Source organism: Chiloscyllium plagiosum, unplaced genomic scaffold, assembly GCF_037043375.1.
Source record: "Chiloscyllium plagiosum isolate Xiang-an unplaced genomic scaffold, Cpla_swu_hap1 HiC_scaffold_24, whole genome shotgun sequence".
NCBI lineage: Eukaryota > Metazoa > Chordata > Chondrichthyes > Orectolobiformes > Hemiscylliidae > Chiloscyllium > Chiloscyllium plagiosum.
The window spans coordinates 30,057,227-30,079,728 of NW_028270162.1; the positions used below are offsets into that span (position 1 = coordinate 30,057,227).

The following is a 22,502-nucleotide window of genomic DNA, read 5'->3' on the forward strand; positions in this document are numbered from 1 at the left end:
TGGAGAAGCGCAGCAGGTCAGGCAGCATCTAGGGAACAGGAGAATCGACGTTTCGGGCATTAGCCCTTCTTCAGGAATGAGGAAAGTTTGTCCAGCAGGCTAAGATAAAAGATAGGGAGGAGGGACTTGGGGGAGGGGCGTCGGAAATGTGATAGGTGGAAAAAGGTCAAGGTGAGGGTGATAGGACAGATTGGGGTGGGGGCGGAGAGGTCGGGAAGAAGATTGCAGGTTAGGGAGGCGGTGCTGAATTTGATGGATTTGACTGAGACAGGCTGGGGGGAGGGGAAATGAGGAAACTGGTGAAATCCGAGTTGGAGGGTTCCTAGCCGGAAGATGAGGCGTTCTTCCTCCAACCGTCGTTTCGCTGTGGTCTGACGATGGAGGAGTCCAAAGACCTGCATATCCTTGGTGGAGTGGGAGGGGGAATTGAAATGTTGAGCTACAGGGTGGTTGGGTTGGTTGGTCTGGGTGTCCCAGAGGTGTTCTCTGAAACGCTCCGCAAGTAGGCGGCCTGTCTCCCCAATATAGAGGAGGCCACATCGGGTACAGAGGATGCAATAGATGATATGTGTGGAGGTACAGGTGAATCTGTGGCGGATATGGAAGTTTCCTTTGGGGCCTTGGAGGGAGGTGAGAGGGGAGGTGTGGGCGCAAGTCTTGCACCTCCTGCGGTTGCAGGGGAAGGTGCCGGGAGTGGAGGTTGGGTTGGTGGGGGGTGTGGACCTTACGAGGGAGTCACGGAGGGAGTGGTCTTTACGGAATGCTGATAGGGGAGGGGAGGGAAATATATCCTTGAAGATTATTGAACTGCATGGCACCTTAAAGAGGCTACAAGACTTGCACAGGGCTCCTGAATTGCTGCATAGCCCCGTGGCTTAAATGGAACTGGTTATAGACCAGGCCAAACCCCCTCAAAATATAAGCTAATCTAGACCCTAACATTTTCTTATTTTAAAAAGGTAAGCATTAAGTGTTGCATTCCAGATGCAATTCAACTGGTCAAACTACTCAGCTTTAAGCAAACACTTTTTATACTCCTGTTAAAAATACAAAGAAACAGGCTTAACTGTTTAAAATAATATATTAACTGCTAACTATCTGTTCCAATATAGAAACATCCCATAAACACATTCTTTATAAAGGCAAATTCAGTAAAACAGACTGTCTCACACACCATTCTAGGAAAAAGGAAGAGAACTCCAGCTTTTAGCTGTAACCGAGAGAAACAAGAGCTTTCATATTCAGCTTCAAGACCCCAGCAACTGCAAAAAGCTAAAGAACTAAAATTCCTGGTTCTGTGAGAGCTTGGCCACACTCATTCAGGCTGCTTCTATTGTTCCGACATGTTTTTTAAAAAAAACTCCAAGGTCTCACAAGCTGTTTATTTTTTTGACTTTGAGCAGACTGCTTGGTACTTCTGTCTTGACCTTTCTTCATAAAGAGAAAAACCAGGACAAAATACACCTCTTAAAGCCATAATATTGTCATAATCCTTCCTCTTGAAACCTCAAAGTTTATTCACCATCTACAAAGCACAAGTCAGGAGTCTGATGGAATACTTTACACTTGCCTGGATGAGGTCAGTTCTAACAATACTAAAGAAACTCAATGCAATTCAGGATCAAGGAGCTCTTTTCTCTCACCTTAAATATTCACTCCTCCTACTAACACCAGCATATAGTAGCAGCAATTTGTCAAGGCTTCTACTGCCTAGACGAACAAGTTTCCTCCAAATTAACTAATTCTTCCAGGAGATGTGGGTTTTGCTAGTAATACCAGCATGTGTTGCCCATACCTAAATGCCCTTGAACTGAGTGGCTTGCTGAGCCATTACAGAAGGCAGCTAAATGCTAACCATATCATTATGTATCTGGAGTCATCAGCAAATTTCCTCCCTAAAGAGCATTAGTGAACAAGATGGATTTTTTCAACAATCAGGAATCATTTCATGATCACTATTCTGAGACCAGCTCCTTTATGTTCCAGATTTGTTAACCAATTTAATTTCCATCAATTGCTGTGGTGGGATTTGCATTTAAATTCTTGGAGCATTAGCTTAGCCTCTGGATTAGTAAACAAGTGACTTTACTATTACACTAGCATCTCCCTGAATTACAGATAATCCTATTTTGGAACTATATTGCCACTGACTCAAAATTCTTTAATCCCTGCCTAATAGCAGTGGTTAGACTGCAACATCTTTTTAATGGCAGTTAGGGTTGGGCAATAAATGCTGGCCTTGCCAGTGATATCCACATTCTATGAGTTTTTAAAACTTCATAGAATTACATTTAGTTTATAATCAAGATTTAGGAATTGAGATTACACTGGCACTTTGTTAACGTTATTCACTGAACATAAACCGTTACAGACACAATAATCAGATGAATTGATTCCATCTGCAGTTCAGACTGACAATCCTAGATGAATCATTGTCTGTTAGATGCTAGGGGAGACTGAAAAAGATTATTTAAAGAGCAGGGGAGCAATCACCGTGGAGCTTGCTGTAAAGTACAGACCTGAAATATGAAACTGGGAGTTTAGGAAGTGAGTTTCAAGGCAGGTTTTCACAAATGGTGACTTCAAAATGATTTCCTTAGCTATATAATAGAATTAGAAAGTGCAGAGATATCTATGCAAGGCCGAATGTGTGATGACAGGAGTGAACAATATCGTTTCACATGATCTGGCAGCACCTGTGAAATGAAGTCTGGGTTAACGTTTTGGGTCTGGTCACCCATCCTCAGAACCTTAGATCCTTTTGGGGAATAGTCACTGGACCTGAAGCACTAACTCTGATTTCTCTCCACAGATGCTGGCAAACCTGCTGAGCTTTTCCAGCAATTTCTGGTTGTTTCTGATTTACAGCATCTGCACTTCTTTTGGTTTCCATTTCACATGGTACTGGCTGAAAATGTGTTGCTGGAAAAGCGCAGCAGGTCAGGCAGCATCCAGGGAACAGGAGAATCGACGTTTCGGGCATAAGCCCTTCTTCAGGAATGAGGAAAGTTTGTCCAGCAGGCTAAGATAAAAGGTAGGGAGGAGGGACTTGGGGGAGGGGCGTCAGAAATGTGATAGGTGGAAAGAGGTCAAGGTGAGGGTGATAGGTCAGACTGAGGTGGGGGCGGAGAGGTCGGGAAGAAGTTTGCAGGTTAGGAAGGCGGTGCTGAATTCGATGGATTAGACTGAGACAAGGTGGGGGGAGGGGAAATGTGGAAACTGGTGAAATCCGAGTTCATCCCTTGTGGTTGGAGGGTTCCTAGGCGGAAGATGAGGCGCTCTTCCTCCAACCGTCGTTTTGTTGTGGTCTGGCGATGGAGGAGTCCAAAGACCTGCATATCCTTGGTGGAGTGGGAGGGGGAATTGAAATGTTGAGCCACAGGGTGGTTGGGTTGGTTGGTCCGGGTGTCCCAGAGGTGTTCTCTGAAACGCTCCGCAAGTAGCCGGCCTGTCTCCCCAATATAGAGGAGGCCACGTCGGGTACAGAGGATGCAATAGATGATGTGTGTGGAGGTACAGGTGAATCTGTGGCGGATATGGAAGTTTCCTTTGGGGCCTTGGAGGGAGGTGAGGGGGGAGGTGTGGGCGCAAGTCTTGCACCTCCTGCGGTTGCAGGGGAAGGTGCCGGGAGTGGAGGTTGGATTGGTGGGGGTTGAGGACCTGACGAGGGAGTCACGGAGGGAGTGGTCTTTACGGAATGCTGATAGGGGAGGGGAGGGAAATATATCCTTGGTGGTGGGGTCCGTTTGGAGGACGGAATGCTGATAGGGGAGGGGAAGGAGGACGGAATGCTGATAGGGGAGGGGAGGGAAAACGGAATGCTGATAGGGGAGGGAAAACACATGGTACTGGCATCAGGGACAGTTGGAAATAAGACTATGAGAATAGAATACGTGTAAACAGATACTGTGCTGTACTGGACACTATTGGACATTAGAGCAGGAGGGAATCCAATTCTCAATGTAGATTCAGCTAATAGTGAAGGGAGAAATTAATAAGAGTAGTATTCATGTAAAAAGCCATTTAGCAAGAGGTACATAACGTACAAGGGTAAAACCTAAATGACTGGATGAAATAGAGGGGAAAGATTGAAGGAAAGGGAAGGTACACTCCGAACAAAACTCATCGGGTGAAGAAGCAACTTTTAAAATCGCAAGAGGCAGTTAAAATGCAATAGCCGAGTGTGGAAAATAAACTAGAAGCAATCGTTAGTCTTCTTTGCATTAACGAAATTTGGCTCCAAAGTGGATGAGGAAGGAAAATTGGCATTCGCTCATTTTTGGTTTAAAACTTATTGCGACTCACATCAAAAAAGTATTTACTGTACAAGGTAACCAGGTTTGTCATCTCGGGCTCTGCTCAGAAAGCAGGAGCAGAGGGATGTTTCTCCAGATTGTCCAATAACCAAACAGCTCCAGGTCTCCCCACATACCTCCTCAACCACACACGGTGTGAAAAAAGCGTCAACTCTAAGGAGTTCGCACAAAGAAACAGTCAAACCAAATTTACAGGTTGGAGAATCCGCTGAGGAAGACTCGGAAAAGCGGAAGGAAACGATCCGAGTTCGGGAAAAACGTGAACAGGATTCAGGTCAAAGTGCATTTAACGAACGAAGGAGATTCTGAGCAAGAAACTTTCCCTTCCTTTCCAAAATCGTTATCCTTGTAAGTACATTATGGAGAGGTTTCTCCGTTTCATGAGTGACTTTAGTCAGAGCTCACTGTTTTGATGGGACTTTCTATAAATCCGCTCCTTTTTGCTGTTTGTGGTAAGAGCTCGGAGCAGAGGAAACGGGGTTTGACAAATTGTTTGGAATAAGCAGCAAGTCACGCGCTCGCAGGTTCTCAGGGAAAAGCAATTGCAAAGGCTGTCTTTCAAACACTTTTTTAAAAAACTCAGGGATCCAGTTGATCTCAGATCACTCGGGAACCCGATCCAGTCTCCACCTTGAGACTCAGCGTTCAAACTGTGATCCTCAACAGCGAGAAACGCAATCCCTCACCCCTCTTCCAACTCCAGTCCTCCTCTTCCTTTCTCCTTCCATCTCCCCTAAACCCCCACCCCTTTTCCTCTCCTCTCCCCCACCCCACCCCACCCCACCCCTTTTCCTCTCCTCTCCCCCACCCCACCCCACCCCACCCCACCCCTTTTCCTCTCCTCTCCCCCACCCCACCCCCACCCCTTTTCCTCTCCTCTCCCCCACCCCTTTTCCTCTCCTCTCTCCCACCCCTTTTCCTCTCCTCTCCCCCACCCCTTTTCCTCTCCTCTCCCCCACCCCTTTTCCTCTCCTCTCCCCCACCCCACCCCACCCCTTTTCCTCTCCTCTCCCCCACCCCACCCCACCCCTTTTCCTCTCCTCTCCCCCACCCCACCCCACCCCACCCCTTTTCCTCTCCTCTCCCCCACCCCACCCCACCCCTTTTCCTCTCCTCTCCCCCACCCCACCCCACCCCACCCCTTTTCCTCTCCTCTCCCCCACCCCACCCCACCCCACCCCACCCCTTTTCCTCTCCTCTCCCCCACCCCACCCCTTTTCCTCTCCTCTCCCCCACCCCACCCCTTTTCCTCTCCCCCCCCCCCACCCCACCCCACCCCACCCCACCCCTTTTCCTCTCCCCCACCCCACCCCACCCCTTTTCCTCTCCCCCACCCCACCCCACCCCTTTTCCTCTCCCCCACCCCACCCCACCCCACCCCTTTTCCTCTCCCCCACCCCACCCCACCCCTTTTCCTCTCCCCCACCCCACCCCACCCCTTTTCCTCTCCCCCACCCCACCCCACCCCTTTTCCTCTCCCCCACCCCACCCCTTTTCCTCTCCCCCACCCCACCCCTTTTCCTCTCCCCCACCCCACCCCTTTTCCTCTCCCCCACCCCACCCCTTTTCCTCTCCCCCACCCCACCCCTTTTCCTCACCCCCACCCCACCCCTTTTCCTTCACCCCCCACCCCACCCCACCCCTTTTCCTTCACCCCCACCCCACCCCTTTTCCTTCACCCCCACCCCACCCCACCCCACCCCTTTTCCTTCACCCCCACCCCCGACCACCCGTTTCCTTCACCCCATCACCCCTTCCCCTCTCCCCAACTCCCATCCCATTCCCTCTCCCCTGCCTCCACCCCTTTCCCTCTCCCCTTTCCTGCCTCCCTTCACCCCATTTTGTAAATTCCTTTTCTCTGTAAAGCCTCAGATAGGAAAACAATCCTAACTTCAATCTATCGTCAAAACTGAAAGTTCTGATAATTTACCATCCAGGGTTTTCCCCCTCTCTTTTGGGAGATCCTGCCTCCAATGCCACTTATTCTCCAAGTTAGGATTGTTCTCCTTGGATGAAAGATTGCTGAAGGATAACCTAGTCCGGGAGAAATCAGTCCAGCTGAGAGTTGTATCAAGAGCCAAAGGGCTCAGATTTAAAATTATTTACCATAAGGGAAAATGTAAGCTGAGAAAATTTTTTCTATGTTGCAAGTAATTAGGGTCTGGACTGCCCTGCATGGGAGAGTGGCAGAGACAGGTTCAGTTGAGGTATTTGAGAGGGTGTTTGATGCTTATTTGGACAAAAATCATATCCAAGGGTATAGTGAAAAAGTAGAAGATTGGCATTAGGTAAAGCTCATTTTATGATGGACAGAATGACCTCCTTCTGCACTAGAACTCATAATTTATTTCACACAAACACCCAATTATTTTGCACATTACAAAGATCTCAATTCATGATGTGAATTTTTTAATATCGCTTTACACTTTGAAATGGCTTTGGAAAGGTTTAGAGGTTACAAAGTGAATGTGAATTGTTCAGAGCTGTTTGTTGTTATTGACTATTGTAATCATTATGTGATCTGGATATTCTTTTAGAGCACAATATAATCTCAAACCAGAATCGCTGTTGAACTTTTTTGTCATATTCTGGAGGTATGTTCACACATTTTAAATAATTTTATCACCTAGTTTTTTAATAGGACTGATATTTTTGTAAAAGCATTCCACTGATGGCAAACTTCCTAAAATACTTCACCACCGTGGGCGATGATTACCAAAAGTGGCAAGAGGAGGACAGCCATGATGATCTAACAGATGCTAATGAAGAAAACCTTCCATCTGGATTATCTTTCAGGGATGCTCTCAAATGGTTATTTAATTCAAACAATTTTCAGGTACCATCTTAGATTTAATACTAATAGATATTCAACAGTTGTACTGCATGTCACTTAAGCAATATAATTTCTAAAATTATCTTTCAATTCATAAGCAATAAAATTAAGGTTGTAGAGTGGTTGCACACTGGATGAAATATTAACTTCACAAGTTATTTTTAAAAATGACAAGTATTCGTGCCAGTTTTTTCATTAGATGTGGTTATATGTGTGTCATTCACTATGGCAAACTAAGAAATCATTAGCCTCAAATAGTGCATTTTGTGTCTTCATGAGATTACATTGGTGGCCTCTTAATGCCGATGGAACAATGATATAAAATATCCTTTGAATTGGTTAGACCACTTTTTGGAATATGCATTCAATTCTGGTCTCCCTGCTATAGAAAAGATTTTAAACTTGAAATGATTCAGAAAAGATTTACAAGAATGTTGATGGGGTTGGAGGGATGATCTGTAGGGAGAGCTATATAGGTTGGGCTATTTTCCCTGGAGTGTCGGAGGCTGAGAGGTGACCTTATAGAGGTTAGCAGAATCATGAAGGGCATGGATAAGGTGAAAAGCCCAAAGTCTTTTTCACAGGTTAGAGGATTCAAAACTAGAGGAACATAGGTTTAAGGTGAGAGGGGAAAGATATAAAAGGCACCTATGGGTCAACGTTTTCACACAGAGAGTGGTGCATGAATGAAATGAGCTGCCAGATGAAGTGGTGGAGGCTGGTACAATTACAACACTTTAAAAGGCATCTGGATGGATACATGAAAAGGAAGGGTTTGGAGGGATATGGCCAAATGCTGGTGAATGGGATTAGATTAATTTAGGATATTTGGTCAGCATGGATGAGTTGGACCGAAGGGTCTGTTTCTGTGCTGTACGATTCTGACTCTAATTCCGTACAGACAATGCTATCACCATCCCTGGGTGGGTCATGTCCCATGGGCAGGACAGATCCAGTAGAGGTGGAGGCACAGTGATTTACATTGAGAGGGATTTGCTTTGGGAGTCCTCATCTTGAGTTCAGAAGCCCCAAAGTCTCACGGACATACGGGCGAGATTTGCTTGTTGATTATCATGTCTTCTGTTCTCTCTGCAAACTTGTGGCTCACCTGGCATATTCCTCACTCAACCATTAACAACATGGCAGGGGATCAACTCTGGTTCAATGTTGAGTTCAGGAGGAGCATACCTAAAAACAAAGTGTCAATCTGGTGAATTTACAAATCAAGATGATTTGTGTGCCAAGCAGCAAGTGACAGACAGCAAAGGGATTCCACAACCAACAGACCAGATCTAAGCTCTGCAGTCATGCCGCATCGAGTTGGGAATGGTGGTGGAGAATTAAACAATTCCCTGGAGGAAGAGCCTCCACAAATGACTAGGGTAGGAATAGGTCCAGTCAAGGATAGTAGTGGGAAGTTGCGTGTGGAAGCTGAAGAGATTGGGGAGACACTGAATGAATACTTTTCGTCAGTATTCAATCAGGAACAGGACATTGTTGTCAATGTGAGTACTGAGTCACAATTAAGTAGAATGGATGGCTTTGAGGTATGTAGAGAAGAGGTGTTGGAAATTCTGGAAAGGGTGAAAATAGATAAGTCCCCTCGGCCTGATGGCATTTATCCTAGGATTCTCTGGGAAGCAAGGGAGGAGATTGCAGAGCCATTGGCCTTGATTTTTATGTCCTCGTTGTCTACAGGAACAGTGCCAGAAGATTGGAGGCTAGCAAATGTGGTTCCCTTGTTCAAGAAGGGGAGTAGGGATAACCCTAGTAACTATAGGCCGGTGAGTCTCACTTCTGTTGTGGGCAAAATCTTAGAGAGAATTGTAAGGGATAGGATTTATGAACATCTGGATAGGAATAATGTGATCAAGGATAGTCAGCATGGTTTTGTGAAGGGCAGGTCGTGCCTCACAAACCTTATTGAATTCTTTGAGAAGGTGACTAAGGAGGTGGACGAGGGGAAAGCGGTAGATGTGGTGTATATGGATTTTAGTAAGGCGTTTGATAAGGTTCCCTATGGTAGACTACTGCAAAACATACGGAGGTATGGCATTGAGGGTGAGTTAGAGGTTTGGATTAGGAGTTGGCTGGCTGGAAGAAGACAGAGGGTAGTAGTTGAAGGCAAAGGTTCATCTTGGAGTGCCGTCACTAGCGGTGTTCCGCAAGGATCTGTTTTGGGACCATTGTTGTTTGTCATTTTTATAAATGATCTGGAGGAGGGGTTAGAAGGTTGGGTGAGCAAGTTTGCGGATGATACGAAAGACGGAGGAGTTGTAGACAGTGAGGAAGGATGTGTCAGGTTACAGCGGGATATAGATAAGCTGCAGAACTGGGCAGAAAGGTGGCAAATGGAGTTCAATGTAGCTAAGTGTGAGGTGATTCACTTTGGTAAGAGTAATAAAAAGATGGGGTACTGGGTTAATGGTCGGATACTTGGTAGTGTGGATGAGCAGAGGGATCTTGGTGTCCATGTACACAGATCTTTGAAAGTTGCCACCCAGGTAAATAGTGCGGTGAAGAAGGCATATGGCGTACTGGCTTTTATTGGTAGAGGAATTGAGTTCCGGAGTCCTGAGGTCATGTTGCAGTTGTATAAGACTCTGATGCGGCCGCATCTGGAGTATTGTGTGCAGTTTTGGTCGCCATACAATAGGAAGGATGTGGAGGCACTGGAACGGGTGCAGAGGAGGTTTACCAGGATGTTGCCTGGTATGGTAGAAAGATCGTATGAGGAAAGGCTGAGGCACTTGGGGTTGTTTTCATTGGAGAAAAGAAGGTTTAGGGGTGACTTGATAGAGGTGTACAAGATGATTAGGGGTTTAGATAGGGTCGACAGTGAGAATCTTTTTCCACGTATGGAGTCAGCTATTACGAGGGGGCATAGCTTTAAATTAAGGGGGGGTAGGTATAGGACAGATGTTAGGGGTAGGTTCTTTACTCAGCGAGTCGTGAGTTAATGGAATGCCCTGCCAGTAGCAGTGGTGGACTCTCCCTCATTATGGGCATTTAAGCCGGCATTGGATAGGCATATGGAGGATAGTGGGCTAGTGTAGGTTAGGTGGGCTTGGATCGGCGCAACATCGAGGGCCGAAGGGCCTGTACTGCGCTGTATTCTTCTATGTTCTAAATATCCCCACCATCAGTGATGGAAGAGCCCAACACAATGCAAAAGATGAGGCTGAAAGCAGTTGCAGCAATCTTCAGCCAGAAGTGTTAAATTGATGATCTTTCCTAGCCTCCTCCAGAGGCTCCAGCATTCTAGATGCCAATCTTCAGTCAATTTGATACATTGCACATGATGTCAAGAAACGACTGAAGAGACTCACTTCTGCAAAGGTTATGGGGCTTGAAAATTTAACAGCAATAGGACTGAAGACCTGTGTGTTCCAGAATTTGACACCACCTCACCAAACTGTTCCAGCACAACTACAACACTGGCATCTGCCCAACCAATGTAGAAAATTGTTCAGTTATGTCTTGTACATAAAAAGCAGGACAAATCCAACCCAGCCAGTTACCACTACATCTGTCTACCCTCGATCATTAATAAAGAGAAGTACTACTAAGCAGCACTTGATTAGTGATAACCTACTCACTGATGCCCAGTCTGGGTTCTGCCAGAGTCACTGTTTGTGATCTGATTACAGTTGTTGGTTCAAACGTGGACAAAAGAGTTGAATTCCAAGGTGAGGTGAGAGTGACTGCCCTTGACATCAATGTCCTATTTGACAGAGTGTGGTATCAAGGCAGCCTAGCAAGACTAGAGTCAATGAGAATGAGGGGAAAACTCTCCACTGGTTATTATACCTCGCCCAAAAGAAAATTGTGGTGGTTATTGGAGGCCAGTCATCTCAGTTCCAGGACATCTCTGCAGGGGTCCTCAGTGTATTGGCTCAACCATCTTCAGCTGCCATCAATGACCTACTCTCCATCATAAGGTCAGATGAGTGAATGTTCGTTGATTTTGGCACAATGTTCAACACCATTTGTGACTTCTCAGATACTGAAGCAATCCATCTCGAAATTCAGATAAACCTGGACAACATTTAGGCTTGGGCTGATGAGTAGCAAGTGATTTTTGAGCCATGGAATGCCAGGCAATGACCATCTTCAACAAGAGAGAATCTAACTACTGTCCCATCAATGCTATCACTTAATCCTCCAATCCTGGGGGTTATCATTGACCAGATATTGAACTGAGATAGGGGTTACAATAGCAGGTCGAAGGCTCGGAATACAGCAGTGAGTAACTCACCTCCTAACTCCCCAAAGCCTATCCGCCATCTACAAGGCACAAGCTGGGAGTGGGATGGAATACTCCCCCATCGCATAGATGAGTGCAGTTCCAACAACACAACACCATCGGGGCCAGGGCATAAAAGGCTATGGGACAAGTGCTGAAAAATGGATTAGAATAATTGGATGTTTTTGACCAGCCCAGCCTCGATTGGCCAAAGTGCTGATAAAGACTATTGACCTTTATGACTCAAAGAAGCCCACTTGATATTTGTCACATCTAGAAACATTCACTCCCTCCATCACTGTGCCATTTATAAGATGCACTGCAGAAATTCACCAAGGCTCCTTTGACAGCACTTTCCAAAATCACACCAATGTTGTTTCAAAGGACAAAGATAGCAGATACATGGGAACACCATCATCTGAAAGTTCCCTCCAAGCCAATACCCATCCTGATTTGCAAATATATTCTCATTTCATCACTGTTGCTAAGTCAAGATCCTGGAATTCTTTCCCTAATAGGAATGGACTGAAGTAGTTCAAGAAAGCAGCTCACCACCACCTTCACAAGGGCAGTTGGGGATGGGCAATACTTGCTGAACCAGCCAATGACACCTGCTCTCATGAATGAATTTTAAGAAAATACAGGTTGTCAGTCTCTGGAATTTCCTTCCACAGAGCAGTGGATGCTGGGCCAATGAATGTATTTATGGCTAAGTTGGACAGACGTTTGATCAACAAGGGAGTCAAAGGTAATGGGGGCCAGGCAGGACAGTGCTGTTAGGATCACAATCTAATTATTGCTTGATGGGGCAAGACTGATGGGCTAGTATCCACTCCTTGTATTTCTTATGATCTCATTGATGATTTAAAAGGTTATTTAGCTTTAAAAAAGTTAGGATTGGGTAACAAGTGACTCAATTAACAAATGAGGCTGAAAAATTTCTGTTCGCGTAATAAAGATTAAATTGATAATTTACTCTTAAACTAGCTGCCGCTATATATTTATTGCCTGAAATAATTTAGCTAAAGATATTATTGAAGCTGACAAACCTCATAAATGTTCACTATTCAAAGAGTCATAAAGTATGGAAACAGGCATTTTTGTCCAACCAGTCCATGCCAAACATAACCCTAAACTAAACTAGTCTCACCTGCCTTCACTTGGCCCATAACCCTCCAAACATTTATTATTTATGTGCATGTCCAAATATCTTTTAAATGTTGTAACTGTACCTGCAACCACCACTTTCTCTGTAAGTTCATTGCACACAAGAATCATTCTTTGTGTAAAATCAAAAAGATTCTCCTCATATCTTTTTTATGTCTTTTTATGATTAACACGGACATCTACTACAAACCAACCGACTCCCACAGCTACCTGGACTACACCTCCTCCCATCCTGCCCCCTGTAAAAACGCCATCCCATTCTCCCAATTCCTTCGTCTCCGCCGCATCTGCTCCCAGGAGGACCAGTTCAAAATACGTACAACACAGATGGCCTCCTTCTTCAAGGACCGCAATTTCCCCCCCGACGTGGTCGACGGTGCCCTCCACCGCATCTCCTCCACTTCCCGCTCCTCCGCCCTTGAGCCCCGCCCCTCCAACCGCCACCAGGACAGAACCCCACTGGTCCTCACCTACCACCCCACCAATCTCCATGTACAGCGCATCATCCGCCGTCACTTCCGCCACCTCCAAACAGACCCCAGCACCAAGGATATATTTCCCTCCCCTCCCCTATCAGCTTTCCGTAGAGACCACCCCCTCCGCGACTCCCTTGTCAGATCCACACCCCGCACCGACCCAACCTCCACTCCCGGCACCTTCCCTTGCAACCGCAGGAGGTGCAACACTTGCGCCCACACCTCCCCCCTCACTTCTCTCCAAGGCCCCAAAGGAAACTTCCATATCCGCCACAGATTCACCTGCACCTCCACCCACATCATCTACTGCATCCGCTGCAGCCGGTGTGGCCTCCTCTATATTGGGGAGACAGGCCGCCTACTTGCGGAGCGATTCAGAGAGCACCTCTGGGCCACCCGGACGAACCAACCCAACCACCCTGTAGCACAGCATTTCAACTCCCCCTCCCACTCCACCGAGGATATGCAGGTCATTGGACTCATCCACCGCCAAACCACAACAACGCGACGGTCGGAGGAGGAGCGTCTTATCTTCCGACTGGGAACCCTCCAACCACAGGGGATGAACTTGGACTTCACCAGTTTCTTCATCCCCCCTCCCCCCACCTTGTCTCAGCCGAATCCCTCCAGCCCGGCACCGCCTTCCTGACCTGCAGTCTTGTTCTTGACCTCTCCGCCTCCATCCTACTCCGACCTATCACCCTCACCTTGACCTCTTTCCACCTATCACATTTCCAACGCCCCTCCTCCAAGTCCCTCCTCCCTACCTTTTATCTTCTCCTGCTGAACACTCTCTGCTCATTCCTGAAGAAGGGCCTGTGCCCGAAACGTCGAATCTCCTGTTCCCTGGATGCTGCCTGACCTGCTGTGCTGTTCCAGCAATAATGTTTCAACCATAAAAACTAGAGCAAAGTAACCAACAGGTCTGCACTGGAGACACTACGCTTTTAAAGGCTGATCTTCATCAGTCGTATTTCTTGTGAGAAACTTTAAAATAGTAAGCTGCACCAACAAAGTAAAATTTTGAAATTCTGATTGGTCTATGGAGTAAACAGGTATTAGTCTCTTGTTTAATTGTTAAAGTCAGCTACTAGTAACTGTCAAATTATCATATTAGTGAAATAAAATGATAAATGTCATGAAATTCACATTTTGAGTTCTTTAAGTAAAAAGATATACTGTACCGTAAATATTCTTTAAATGGGTGAAACAACAACATGTTGTACATATGTATAATCAAGACAAAGGTTGTTTGCAAACTGGACCACTGTTTCCAGGCAGGCAAGGAAGATGATAAGAAATTGTTACATTTAATTGTAGGAAAGATGTTAAGAACCTGCTCTGAATAGGATTTACTGCAAATAATGTGCTATGGCTGTGTTTGCTGTACCTATTCCTACAATGCACTTACTTCCAATGTTTTATTTAAAACAGATTGCAGTTGTGTGTTTAGTCATTCTGGATGCATTGTTTGTGCTGTGTGAATTGCTCATGGATTTAGCAGTCATTGAAGCGGACAAAGAGAAAATAGCCCCTCAGGTATGGTGAAATGCATTTATGTCAACTTTAATAGCAACAACTTACATTTATATGTTTTAAAGCTTGGTTAAAGGTGAAAGTTATAGAGTGGCAGCAAGGTTTAGACATAAATTCAGTTTCTTGAGACATCAACAGCTAACAGTGGTGTGAAGTGATGGGAAATGCAAAATTTAGTGGATCTAGGCTGGGGAATTTGTAGAGAATGAACAACTTGAAGATGAGGAAGGATAAGGCCACGAAGGATGTTAAAACCAGATGATAAGAATTTTTAATTTAGGTCTTGTGGACAGGATAATGTGGTAGTGAGGCATTGGGTATAACAAGCTTGCATGAGCTGAAGTTTATAATCTTTGAATCTGAAAGTGACAGAGACATAGATGAAGACTTCTGTAGGAAGATGATGTTAATGTGTGGAAGTCTTTGCAGTGGAAATGATGTAGAGTTAGATGACCAGATTCCACTACTGATGTAAATCACTAATTCGTCTAGTATCAGTGATGTAACATATATTTAGTTAGAGGGTCTTTTTCAGCTTTTTAAGTTAACCAGGCACAGAAATATTTCTGGATGAACTAAGAGCAAATATGGACTTCTAGTGTGAAATGTTGGCATGAAATGAGGTTTTAAATGAGAGTAATGATAAATTAGTACAAGGCTATGGTTAGTTAGAGTATGTGTTGAATAGAGGACATTAATACCATAGACAGACAGAGTAGATTGACCAGGATGATGAAAGGAATAATAAACTATAATTATTTCAAAAGGCTGTAGTTCTGCACTAGAGTAGAAAAGATCAAGAACATTTTGAGAGTTTATTTAATCAACCTCTGAAGAAGGGTAACTGGATTTGAAACATTAACTCGGCTTTCTGCCTACAGATGCTGCCAGACCTGCTAAATTCCTCCAGCAATTTCTGTTTTTGTTTAAAATGATCACATTTTTATGGTTTAAATAGGAAAAGAATTTTACTGAGGATTTTATGAATGGCTATTTAATTAAAATAATACTGAAAGATTGAGTCATTTTGAACAGGGAAAGTTGTTGCAGCTCTTCCACAGGCTGTGGTGAAGGGAAGCACAGAGAAATATTGGGAACAGAGTTAGTTTTTGACACAAAGTTAGCACAAACACAGTGAAATCTTCCATACTGTGTAAACACAATTAAATAGCTATTTCATTACACTTAAATTTAATGGTATCACAAATGAATCAGTAAATCATACCAAGTATATTCAATGCAATTTATAAGCAGCCTTTATTCATGATCAGATCATTTGTCAATTCTGTTTCATTAACGTTTCCCTGTTAATATTGCCTGCTTTGCAAATTCATTTACAAAGAGTAAACATCCTGCCTGGATCATCACACACAGAATAGCAATAAAGATGAAGACTTTCCCACAGAATCTTTTTCCCTGAATCCAATTCTTAATGAAGACCATTGTGTAGTAAAGATCAGAACCCTTGATGTTGTATTCATTCCTACCCTGTGCAGAAATACATTTGCATATTGCAAAAGTCACACTCCATTTTCATTTAAATATACTGATTTAGTTTTTTTGCATTACATTTATCATCATTTTAGAAAATTTGACTTATTGATATTCAGAGTTGCATGTAATTTTGCAGATACAAGTCTCATCCTGAGGTTAGCGTATGTTTTTACGAAGTCTGAAGTTAAATGAGTGAAATGTCAATTAACAAGAAGAAACAAAATGGAAAGAAACATGCAATAACATGAACAAATTACAGAATAGAATCAAGACAATGTTTAGAGGACAGAGGAAGATAACTTGCCTTATTGTCTTTGTGAATTTTATGAAACAACGTGCCTAGTTCACACACACTGTTTTCCTTGGAGCCCTGTAATTTATTTTGCTTTGGATAATTGAAACAGGAGAGAACATAAAAAAATGTACAACAGCTAAAGCAGTTGAGTACAATAAAGCAGTGCCAATAATGAATGTACAGTAATTAAAACTTTGATAACCACATGGGCACACCCATTTCATCAGGTTTTTCACATCCTGTTCTATGTAAGATTTAATAACATTGTCAATAACAACACAATTGCTGAAATGTATCTTTCATCCACCAACTAAACTATCATGGAAGACACCAAATAAAAAATAAATAAGAAGGCAGTCCAGATTTTGGAATTGGTGTGCAGAAACGTTTTGTTGTTTTTAGTAATAGCACTGGAATGCAGTCCCTTTGTGGTTCTATATTTACCAATTTTTTTTTTGCTTATGGGATGTGGGCAGCATGGGCTGGCCGGCATTTACTGCCTATTCTTAGTTGCCCTTGAGAGAGTGGTTGGTGGTCAGCTGCCTTCTTGAACTGCTAGCAGTCCATGTGCTGTACGTAGGCTGTTAGGGAGGAAATTCCAGGATTTTGATCCAGTGACGGTGAAGAAGCAGCAATCTATTTCCAAGTCAGGACGGTGAGTGGTTTTCTGCTGCCCTTGTCCTTCTAGATCGAAGTGGTCATCGGTTTGAAAGGTGCTTTCCAAGGATCTTTGCAAATTTCTGCAGTGCACTTTGTACGACAGAACACACTGCAGCTATTGAGCATCACTGATGGCAGGGAATAGATTTTTTTTGTTTGTGTGGTATCAATCACATGGGCTGTTTTGTCCTGGATGTTGTTGACTTTGAGTGTGGCTGACCCATTAAAATCAGAAATGCTGGGCTTTGATACAGGTAAATACGAGTTGGTTGATCTCAATTTTACTTGTGACAAGGTTTAGGGAGAGAAAACTTGTCCTTGGTTCACAATTTAACCAATAATCCTTAGGCAAAGCTACATAAGGCTACACAGAGGGAGGCAGTGATGTCATTTTGGATGAGGAGTCACAGGGAATTCACTGTCCAGATGTTGTAGCCCTGGCCATTCTGATGACATATTAAAATTCACAATGAAAATATCAATTTTGAGTATAATCTACTTAAATTCTTAAGAGGACAGTTTTTTAAAAAAACATAAATTCCTTTCTGAAGGAAGGTAATCGAATAATTTTGCGTGTGCTTAAGGATTGAATTATCTCGATAAATTGCACACATTTGGCTAGTATTGCCTTTTCGATATAGAAGATTATGTGGTTATCTGGTGGAGGTGCTTCAACAAATGTTAAAAGGAATCAACAAGTTGATACAGAGAAACTATTCCTCTGGGGAGGGGTGCAATTAAAAATGATGGGACATTTACTTAAAGTGAGAGTCGGCCATTTGTGATAAAATTGGGAAGCATTTCTTCACAAAGTCTGGGATAATCTGGAATTATATTTCCTCAGAAAGCTGTGGATTCTAGGACAATTAAAGCTTTTAAGACTGATCGATAGATTTTTCTTGGGTAAGGGTATCAAAGATTAAAGAACTAAGATGGGCAAATGGCATTGAGGTAAGATCAGCCAAAATACGTGGTAGTGCAGATGCAAGGGATTTAATAAGAACAAGCAAGCATAAAAAATAGGAATAGCGGAAACCCATTCAGACCTTGAAGCCATTCAATGAGCTGATCTTTTACATTTAACACCATTTTCCTGTACAATTTCTTTTATCACTTGATGTTTTTAACACATGGTGTCTGTTAAGACTGAGATTCATAGATTTCTATGACGCAGTCCTCTGGGACAAAGAATTACAAAAACTCATCATGCACTGAGTGAAGAAGTTCCTCCCTATATCATTCATAAATGACAGATCCCTTAAACTGAGACCACATGCCCTGATTCTATATCTCCCAGACATGGCAAATGTCATTCTTGTCTCTGCTCTGTCAATCCCTACGTTGATTTTGTATGTTTGAGTGAGATCACCTCTCCTCCTTCTAAACTTCAGAGAATGTAGACTTGTTCAATCTTTAATGGTTATAGTTCCTCTGGTCCCCTTGTGCCTCTGCCCTTATTTGTTCCAATGTAGCCAGCACACCGTTTTTGATTTTGATCTATTCTTGCACAAACATTTAGCTCCATTATTATCCTGCTTTTCCATGGGCGTCTGCTATCCCAGAGTAAATATTATCCATTAGTATGGGGTCAACTTCCTGCTTTATCTAGCCGCCATTGCCCTGGATTTCAAAATCCTCACTCTCATCTTACTCTTGTCTAACAACTTTGGGAACGAACAAACATTTTTCGAACTCCACTAAGACTGAAGCAATCCTTTTAACTGCTGCCAAATGCTCTCCCACATTAGTACATAATTCCATCCCCCTTCTGATACTTTTCTCAGGTTGAACCCAGTGACCAAAACGTCACTGTCCTGCTTCCCAAGTTCATATCAATTCCATCACCAAGACAATCTACCTCCAACTTCTCAATTTCATCTGCCTTTACATTTACTTTACATCCACAACTTTTAAAGCCTTCATGTATGTCTTTGTCATCTCCTCCAATCTTGGAGTTTTCCAGTACTTTCCTGAAAAGCCTCAAAGTTTATTCCCGAAATGAAGTTATCTTGGCTAATGCCTTCTTGCTTGCGTCCTATTCTAAGACAATTCTTTCTTTAGTTAGTCTTCACTTTGATCCCTGTTTACCCAACATATTAATTTGAAATTTTTGCACTGTATAAGTGGCATGGTGGCTCAGTGGCTAGCATGGTTGCCTCACAGTGCCAGGGACCCGGTTCGATTCCAGCTTCATGCACCTGTCTGTGTGGAGTTTGCACATTCTCCCCATGTCTATGTGGGTTTCCATCGGGTGCTCCGGTTTCCTCTCTCAATCCAAAGATGTGCAGGTTAGGTGAATTGGTCATGTTAAATTCCCCATGGTATTCAGGGATGTATAGGTTAGGTGCACTAGTCAGGGGTAAATATATAGTAATAGGGGAAGGGAATAGGTCACTCTTCAGAGGGTTGATGTGGACTTGTTGGACTAAATGGCCTGTTTCCATATTGTAGGGATTCTATGATATTTCTTCTTGATTCTGCTTGCAACACACGTAGTCTGGTCTTTTGACTTAGTTCTTGTCTATTCTATACTTCCCTTTCTTCAAAGACAGAAACTTATGCTGACATATGGTTTCATGAGTGTTTGCAGCTTGTTCTTGTTACTTTCAGGAGACCAATCCTTGTGTGTAAATCTAAACATAAAGCCCTGAATTTTTCTTCCTTCATTAAATATGCCCCAGAACCATCCTCAAAGCAGTATCTTACCTCTCCAGAGAGGGATAAAGACAACACATCCACCTAATGTAAGCTAATGCCCTGTACCCATCCCGTGACTCCTTATACCCCACTCCTCACCTAGTACTTACTTCCACACTTGCCCCCTTCACCAACCATGCTAACTCATCAAGTATCCATAAGTACCCATGTACATAGGAGAAAAAATATAGTTCTAATACTTATATCGCACATTGCACACTGCACTCTTATCGAGAAAAGTACATCCATGCATAAAACATCTGAGATATTGCTCAGTTCCAGGCGTCTACTTGCATCTTCTCCCGAGTTAACAGTCCAAAAAGGAAGTGAACCTAATCCCCAAAGGATACCTGATGTCCACTCCCAAGCTGTCCTAGGACTAATGTCTGCAAGGGTACCTCAGCTCTCCAAAAGGGGTAATCTGGCAATGCAAAAGAAATTCGCTGAGGACAGACTTGCTGGCCTGTCTCCATAGTCAGGATCCCAGACATCAGGAACTCCATGTAAATGACCAACTGCCTCTGGGAAGGAGGTATGTACAAACTGTAGACTCTCCTTGTGAAAATGAGAAATGTGGGTTCGGGGTGGGACTTGGGATTCCTGACTGCCCTTGCTACAACAGAGGTGCTCTCTCATTTGATGAAAATCAAGGCACATGTCAACCATCAAATTTCAGATTGTGTTGTATAGCAAGCAGCTACAAAATCCTTGGAGAATACTGTCACATCTTCTCTTTACAAACACTTACTAGCCCATATTTGGAACTGAACCACAAATGATTAGGACATTTATGTATGCAGCCATTAGGGTACAACCTAATAAAAGAATAGTTTTCAGCAGATTGACAAATGTATATGGCAATTAATTAGAATGACTATCAAAGAGGCTACATTGAACATAATTTTCTATATGTTAAATCACAAATGTTTTATTCATCTATTGTTTGACTGCAGATTTAACAAAGTTCCTTTCTTTTCTAGGTATTTCACTACCTGAGTATTGCTATTTTGACTTTCTTTATATTGGAACTAATTGGTAAATTATATGCCTTCCGAATGGAATTTTTCTGGCACAAGTTTGAGGTCCTGGATGCAATAATTGTTATTGTATCTTTCATTCTTGATATTGTCTACATCTCCCGCGAAGATGCCTTTGATGGCGTGGGCTTACTTATTCTGCTACGACTGTGGAGAGTGGCAAGAATAATAAATGGTATGGTTCATAATTAAATATCTTTAAATGGGGTGATAAAAAATTTGGAAAGGCAGGATGGATTTCTTTTGTATTGACACCTTAAGCACTACGGCATTTGCAGGAAAGCTATATTAATAAGTCAATTGTTTAACTTTAAAACAAAAATAAACTGACCATTCTGTACACTTAATAATATGTTCTTAATTCACTGTAGGAATCTTGATGACTGTGAAGTCACGTGCAGTAAAGAAAGAAACTGAGCTCAAACATGCAAATGCCCACCTCACCCGGAGAATTGGTGAGCTCCAGAATGAGTGCACGCAACTGGTAAGATCATCCACCTTATAAAAGGTCATTTGTTTTTAAAATAAATTATTTCTAACTTCTCAAATTCCTTTTGTAGACACAAGAAGTTGAGAGACTACATAGATTGCTCCAGGAACACAGCATAAACTATCAGACCAACTAAAATTGTTTTCTACATCAGTTTGAATGAAACCTGAATATAGAATGACACTTGAAATAATTTTTGTAAACACTCTACCCAAGTTTTTCCAGAATAAGACATAGCTTTTCTTGTGTACATCAGAAGATAATGGTGTACATTTTCTAACAATTATGTGAGACCAAAGAATGATAGTTAAGCTTTCTTCCCATAATTCAAGTGTTTTTAAATAAAAAGGCGAGTTGTTCAAATCATTATCCTTATGTTTATATTACTCATCAGGCAAAAGGGATCTGGATGAATTTCATTTGTGATTACAATCCTATGTCCTTTTCCTTTTACCTCCTGAATTGGAGCTGATTGGAGCCAGGAGTATATACATGCAGTTTACCATGAATTCACATCCAAGAGGCTACTGGGAAGACTGTACCCTCAGCAATGTGACTGAGAATGGAACACAATTAAAACTGGTTGTACTTCACCATTTGAGTGCCACAAAAGACTAGATTATCTCTTCCATGCTAAAGGTGCTGACTGCTTACTGGGATAGGTAGTAACCATCATTAGCAGCCTCTGGTATCTGAAATGAAAACAAAATGTTGAATATACTCAGCAAGTCTGGCAGTGATAAGGTGAGTCAACATTTAAATTTGAGTCCAACTCTTCAGAACTGAAGAATGGTAGAAATATGTTGTTTCTTGTTGTCTGAATATTAACTCAGCTTCACTTACCCTCCATTCCTAACAAATCATATAAAACTCAAAGCATTAACTCACTGCCATCTGTGTGTGTTACAACATTTTCTAACTGAGCTGTCATTGCGGTCTCTGGGTTTGAATATACACTGAAACTGTGTGGCTTCCACCTTGGAAGAAAAAAATAACATTTTGGAAAATTGGTATCTTTGATTTAAGTGAAATCTGTCTCTGTCACATTGTTAGATCTTACCATACAGGGAATGATGCAAAGATCCACCCGCCTGATTATTGGGAAACAGGATTGTTAGGTAAAGAGAGATTGGGTTGATTTAGTCAGTATTCACTACAGCTTTTTCTCAGGGGGTGGTAGATGGGATGAAAGTCAAATAAAGTTTTTTTTATTCATTCATGAGAATTACTAAGTAAATAGATTCCAAGAATATGT

At 43.0% G+C, this 22,502-nt stretch overlaps 1 protein-coding gene across 2 annotated transcripts in view; it reads left to right on the plus strand.

The window, feature by feature from the left end:
• Nucleotides 1–4,499: 4,499 nt before the first annotated feature.
• Nucleotides 4,500–22,502, plus strand: part of hvcn1 (hydrogen voltage-gated channel 1) — a 35,532-nt gene continuing 17,529 nt past the window's right edge. Inside the window, exons 1-6 of one of the 2 annotated variants that reach the window (XM_043715683.2) lie at nt 4,500–4,664; nt 6,947–7,152; nt 14,473–14,577; nt 20,701–20,932; nt 21,129–21,241; nt 21,318–21,593. In XM_043715683.2, the coding sequence (XP_043571618.1) occupies nt 6,988–7,152; nt 14,473–14,577; nt 20,701–20,932; nt 21,129–21,241; nt 21,318–21,383 (681 nt within the window). In that variant the 5' untranslated portion in view covers nt 4,500–4,664; nt 6,947–6,987 and the 3' untranslated portion in view covers nt 21,384–21,593. Of the gene's footprint in view, nt 4,665–6,946; nt 7,153–14,472; nt 14,578–20,700; nt 20,933–21,128; nt 21,242–21,317; nt 21,594–22,502 lie in introns of those variants that run through there. The other variant, XM_088000030.1, reaches the window with a different exon arrangement.